The 6,000-nt window shown below is 42.5% G+C and overlaps 1 protein-coding gene across 5 annotated transcripts in view; it reads right to left on the reverse strand.

Annotated features, from left to right (window-relative positions):
- Positions 1–6,000, reverse strand: part of NRG1 (neuregulin 1) — a 219,443-nt gene that overhangs the window by 185,383 nt on the left and 28,060 nt on the right. For all 5 annotated transcript variants that reach the window (XR_011171782.1, XR_011171781.1, XM_069104929.1 and 2 more), the window contains exons 2-3: positions 5,645–5,822; positions 3,841–3,962 (exon numbers count right to left, since the gene is read on the reverse strand). Coding sequence is in view for 3 of the 5 variants with exons in the window: in XM_069104929.1 (XP_068961030.1) it covers positions 3,841–3,962; positions 5,645–5,822 (300 nt within the window). In the remaining 2 variants the exon portion in view is untranslated. The remainder of the gene's footprint in view (positions 1–3,840; positions 3,963–5,644; positions 5,823–6,000) is intronic.

Genomic DNA, 6,000 nt, shown 5'->3' on the forward strand with positions numbered 1-6,000 from the left:
ATGATTCACTAGTAATTATTAAATGCCTACTAAATGGCAAGTACCACGATGAGTTATGGGGATAAAAAGATAGATTTTTTAAAAAATCTCTGCCCTCTGGGAGCTTACACTCTATCAGGAGAAATGGGATGTATACATGTAAGCAACCACAAATGTGCATACACAGACACACACACACAATAGACACACCCAATACAAAGAAGGGAACTCCAGGACACTCTAGTGGTTGGAGGAGGAGAGGGAGAGGAGAAGGAGGAGGAGGAGGAGGAGGAGGATAGAGCTCACGTAAGAGGTGGCCCTTGGGTTGAGCACTGAAGGAAGATTAGAAATCCAAAATGCACAAGTGAAGTAGGGAATACATTCCAGACATGGGGTACCTACCATCTGTGCAAAGGCATGAGGAGGGGAAATGAAATAGAAATATGGGAAGCAATTAGGATGGTGTGGCTATACTTGAGACTTCATGAAAGGGACCAGTATGAAATACAGTCTGGAAAGGTCAGCTGGAGAGGAATTTTATGTCATCCAAGTAGTGAGAGGGAACTCCTGGGGTATTACAAGCAGGGAACAAATGTAGTCAGATGTCTCCTTTAGGCCCCTTAACTTGGCAACTGTATGGAGAATAGACTGGATCAAGGAGAGATCTGACCAAATGACACAATCTGGGAGGCTACTGAGATAGCCCAGGAGAAAGGCAGTGAGAGCATGAGATAGGGCTGAGGCCATGTGAGTGGAGACCATGAGAGGCATGGTGAGATGTTGTAGATGAAGAATTGATAAGACTTGGCAACTGATGGTATGTCTGCCAAGAGAGAGTCATGAGGAAGAACAAGGAGTCAAGGACAACACCCAGGCTGTGAACCCAGAAGGTTGGAAAAGGAAGGCTAGTCAACAGCTCCTTGACTTGTATTCATGATAATTCCATAGGCAAAAAGCAGAGGAATAATTTCCTCCTGAAGTTGCAGTAAAGAAGAAAATCAGGCATAGTCTGATGTGTGTCAGAGATTTGAAATGATGGCATCTCAACACACTCCAGAGGAAGGATATGGAAAACATCATGGACTAAAATCCAAAAGAAGCCAGGTGTGGACGGAGTAGAACCTTCAAGATTCTGAAGACAAAAAGGGAAGCAATTCCAGTGAGGAGGGAAAATGAGAGTTTTCTAAAGAAATTGATGTTGGTTTAGCCAATTTAAATTTTTTAAAGAAATTTAAGCAAGGTTGTTTAATGATAGATAATATAAGCACATCAGTCAGTCCTATAGAAATTTTGGGATTTTTTAAAATTATAATTTAGAATTAAAAAATAAAAACAATGTCAGGTTTACCAAATCTCAGAATGAGCTGTGGCAGGAAAGGGAAGCTAAGGTAACCCAAAATTGAGTTGTTGCTATTGTAAAATCTATACTGAGGGAGAAAGATGAATCAAAAAATGTATATAACCTCTCTGTGATTGAGTAAGACAATAACTGAAAATAGGGAGAAGGGAAGGCTGCTTAGACCTCATTTGGGTTATTTTTTGTGTTAAGGCAAATGACCTTTGTCCAAGATATGAATAAACACAAACGAGGAGGTGCTACCCTGTAGTAGTAAGGAGGTAATAAGAGAACCTTGAAGTATCAGTAATGAATTCAATGCATCTGGCGCAGAGGAACTATATCCTTGTGTGCTCAGAGAATTGGGAAATGTGAAAACTAAGCCCCTGTTAGTTCAAACTGAAAGATCATAGACAAAAAGGGGAGGTCCCAAAAGAGGAAGAAGGGAATCTGTTCTTTCCCACCTCCCCTCCACCCTGCATATGCCTCTCTTGCACACACTCCTTTAAAAAAAAAAGAAAGGGAAGAAAAGAAAGGTCTGGAACCTATGGGTCATTGACCTGGATTCCTGGGAAAGTTTTAGAATTGATCTTTAAATGGGTAGTTGGTAAATATTTAGAAATGTGCCTACAAAGAGCTAACAGCTTCAGTGAGAACGGGTCATGCCATACTAACCTTATTTTCTTTTTGTATAGGGCTACTAACCTGGTAGATTAGGGAAATGTTTTTAGATCTAGTTTACCTAGAATTTGGAGATAGTTTTGAGAAAGCATCTCATTCTATTTTTATGGAGATGATGAAACAATATAGAATAGATAGTCATGGAACTAGAGAAACTCTGGCCTACTTAAATGGCCGGTCTCCAAAAGGAGTCATTCAAGGTTCAATATCAGTCTGGCAGGAGGTCTCCAGGATAGTGCTCAAGGAAATCTGCGATTGACTCTGTGCTGTTTAACACTGTTTATCAATGCCTTGAATAATGACAAGGAGATAATCGGCATCATTTGCAGCTGGCACACCCTTGGGAGGGATAGCTAACACAGAGGATAACAGTCAGGGGTGAACCCATTTCAACAGTCTAGAGTATTGGGCTGAATATAAGAGAATGAAATTTGGTGGAGATAAATGCAAAGTATTACACAGGTCCAAGAATTCAACTTTACAAGGGTAAGAAAGAAGGACATTGTTAGATAGTAGATTGTCTGAAAAAAAGATCTGGGGGTTTTAATGGACTGCACCCTCTATAAGAGTCTGCAGCATGAAAAGGCAGATTGAAAGAATGCCATGTAATCTTAAATTGCCAAAAGGGAATTGAAGTTTCTTGGAATAAGGAGGTTATCATCCCTCTAGTCTGCTCTCACTGGGCTACATTTGGTGGACCAGTTGATAGTGACACTTATAAGCAGACAATTGATTGAAGCAGAGCAATATGAATAATGAAGGGGCTTGAAGCTATGTCAGTAAGTATCAGTTGAAGGAATGGAGGGTGCTCAGTATAGAGATGACTCAGAGTGAGACAGCTGGATTCAAATATCTGAAGGATGACCGGGTGGAAAAGTACTAGACGTGTGCTGCTTCTTGTGGCATCCTTGAAACTTGCCATGGCTTCCACAGCCAAACATGGTCTCCTCGGAGGGCAGGATCAGGAACCATGGCTGAGAACTGTAAGGAGGCAGGGAAATGCCTTGACCATTGTAGATGTCCCAAAGTGGAATGGGCATGCTCAGTGTTCAGTTCCCTTTCCTTAGAGATCTTCAATCAGGGACTTGGCTTTGTTAGAGTGGAGATTTTTTCAGCTAAGAGTCGACAAGATGATCACTGAGATCCCATTAAAATCTTAAATTCTGTCACTCTGGGCTTCTCTTGTATCATAATCCTCAACAGAAAGAGACACATAAAAATCAGACAGCTGCTGTATTTGGCCTGCCCAGCTGTTCCCATGGGATCCATCCCCCAGCTGTATGGTCAGTGGACTCTCCCTCTGGCAAAAGGCAAGCTCCTTGAGGGTAGGAACTGTTTTAGTTTTGTCTTCCTATCCCCAGCTTCTAGCAGTCCTACAGCTCTGGGAGGGGACTAATAAATTCATCTTTGAAGAAAAGCTTTTGTTTTTCTTCTGTTTTCAATGGGAGTCAGTGGGTGGGAAGGAGAGAAGAAATGCTTGTGAATTTTAAAAAATAAAATAAATGAAGGAAATGTAAAGCAGTTATTCATAACGCTGTGCAGACCATGTCTATGTGTCTTACCTGTGGCACATTTTGGAAAAATGGGAACCATTCAGTCCAACCTTACCATAATGGAAAGTCCATGTGTGCACACATGTACACACAAACACACATGTACACACACAAACACACCTGTGCACACACACACTCCACTCCACTGTAGGCTCTCTGTTGTCTCAGGATTCTCAAGGAACAGGAGCACAGTCATGTCACCCAATGCCCCGCCAGTCACTGGATTTGAAAAGCTTCTGTGTACCTCTGCTCCACACAGAGGACAGAGAGAACACCACCTCCACAGCTTACCGTTTGACTCCACGATGGTGATGTTGGCGTAGGCACTGTCATTGCCTAGTTTGCTGATCACTTTGCACATGTACTCCCCCGAGTCAGCGAGCGTAGCTTTACTGATGCGCAGTTCAGATTTCCTGGGGACCAAAGTGCACAGAAGCATGACGGATTGCACAGAGAGCTTGTTTGGTAGCCAGCATCTTGTTATCTGGGACACATGGGAGATGCCTCCCTGTCTGTCCCTTCCTCCTCTTCTTTCCTTTCATCCCTTCCTCTCTTTGTTTCTCTCTCTCTGTCTCTCTCCATCTCTTTCTCTCCCTCCTTTCCTCCCTTCCTCAAAGACTACTTGACATTAACATCTGAGAAGATCTAAAGTTATTCCTTAACTTCTCACAATGAAAAAGAACAGCACTAAATCAGAAGAGGAGAGATTCTTAGAGCTAAAAGTGACTTGAAAGTGATCTCATCAGGCCCCATTGTTTGATAGATGCAGAAACTAAAGGGAAGTGAGCACACAAGGTCACACAGACAGCAGAGCTGGGATTCTTCCAACTCCAAACCACACTAAAATACCAGGAATATTTGTTTGCATGGAGTGAAGTTAGTCCAATCATGGGGCCATTAAAGAAATATTTCTCTCTCCTTAAAATGTCTTATGGCTAGAAACAGAGAATGACATAAGGCATTCCGTGCAATGAAATAAACTTTCAGTATTCCAAAAAAAGGTCAATTTATTATTATTATTATTATTATTAATCATAGCACCTCACATTTCTAGAGCACTTTAATATTAGCATAGCCTTTGACATACATGACCTCATTAGAGGCCCAATACAACCTTCCCATTTTACAAATGAGAGAGGTTAAAGGTCTTGCCCAGAGTCACAGAACAGATAAATGGCAGAGGCAGGTCTTCCTAACTCTAGGCTCACTGTACCAGGCGGCATCCTCACCAATGAAGCCCAAAGGGCTGATGATACCCACCCAGTCAGCAGGAGCTCAACATGAATGCATTTCTCCCCACATTTTAGGTGAGCAGACTTTCATCTCCAATGCTCCCAATCACTGGATAGCTCAGAAAGAAGCCTACCAGACACCACTAAAAACTCTTCTATTCATTTTTCTTTTCTTTAAAAAAAAAAGGTTCTAGTTGTAGGGATCAACAGAAGAAATTCTTCCTGCATTTTCTCACTGAGCAGAATAATCCTGATAATAGTTAGCATTTACATATAGTGCTTCAAAGTTTATAAAATGTTTGACAAATGTGATAAGCTGGGGAGGCAAGTGCTTTGGTTATCTCCATTTCACAGGTGATGAAATTGAGGGAGAATTGCCCAGGGTCACACAGCTAGTAAGAGCTTGAGGCTGCTTTAGAACCCAGGTCTTCCCACCCCCAGACCCAGCACTCTACCTACTGTACCACCAGCTGTGCAAGTATAGCATTTACTATGAATGAGGATGAGAGTTTCAGTGACAAGATAAGAATTCTTGTCTTCTATTCTGTGTTTTGTGACACAATAATTTATGCAAAGAATATATATGTGTAAGGGCATGTATGCATATTATATAAGATCATAGACTGAGAGTGAAAGGGTTGGCTTCCTTGTTTTACTGATGAGAAAACAGAGGCCCGAGTGGCAATGCCACTAGGCTGGCCGCTCATCCTAGGGCTAGTGAGTAGGGAGTGAACTCAGGACTTCCTGTCTCTAAGTCCTGGGATCTAACCACTATGCCTTGACTAAAGCCATTTTACGCAGGGGCTTGGTGCCTTCCTCCTCTTCCTGAGCACATCTTCTCGTGATGCATACAACATACTCACCCAGGCTTTTTTTGTATCTTGACATTTTGTGGTTTGTTTTTCCGACTTAATTCACTCCCATTTTTGAACCACTTGAACTTGAGAGAGGAGTACTCTGAGCTGGTCTCACACCGAAGCACCAGCTTTGAGCCAGCAGCTGACTCCTGGCTCCTCATCTCTTTCAATCGGGGAGGGGCAGCTAAAAAAGAAGACACAGATGGAAAACCATCAGCCTCAGCATCACCTTCACCATCGCCATCACCATCACCATCACCATCACCATCACCATCACCATCGCCATCACCATCACCATCACCATCACCTTCACCATCACCATCACCTTCACCATCACCATCACCTTCACCATCACCATCACC

This window comes from Petaurus breviceps, unplaced genomic scaffold (assembly GCF_028583685.1).
Source record: "Petaurus breviceps papuanus isolate PSGF00001 unplaced genomic scaffold, PetGlider_PUasm1.0 689, whole genome shotgun sequence".
NCBI lineage: Eukaryota > Metazoa > Chordata > Mammalia > Diprotodontia > Petauridae > Petaurus > Petaurus breviceps.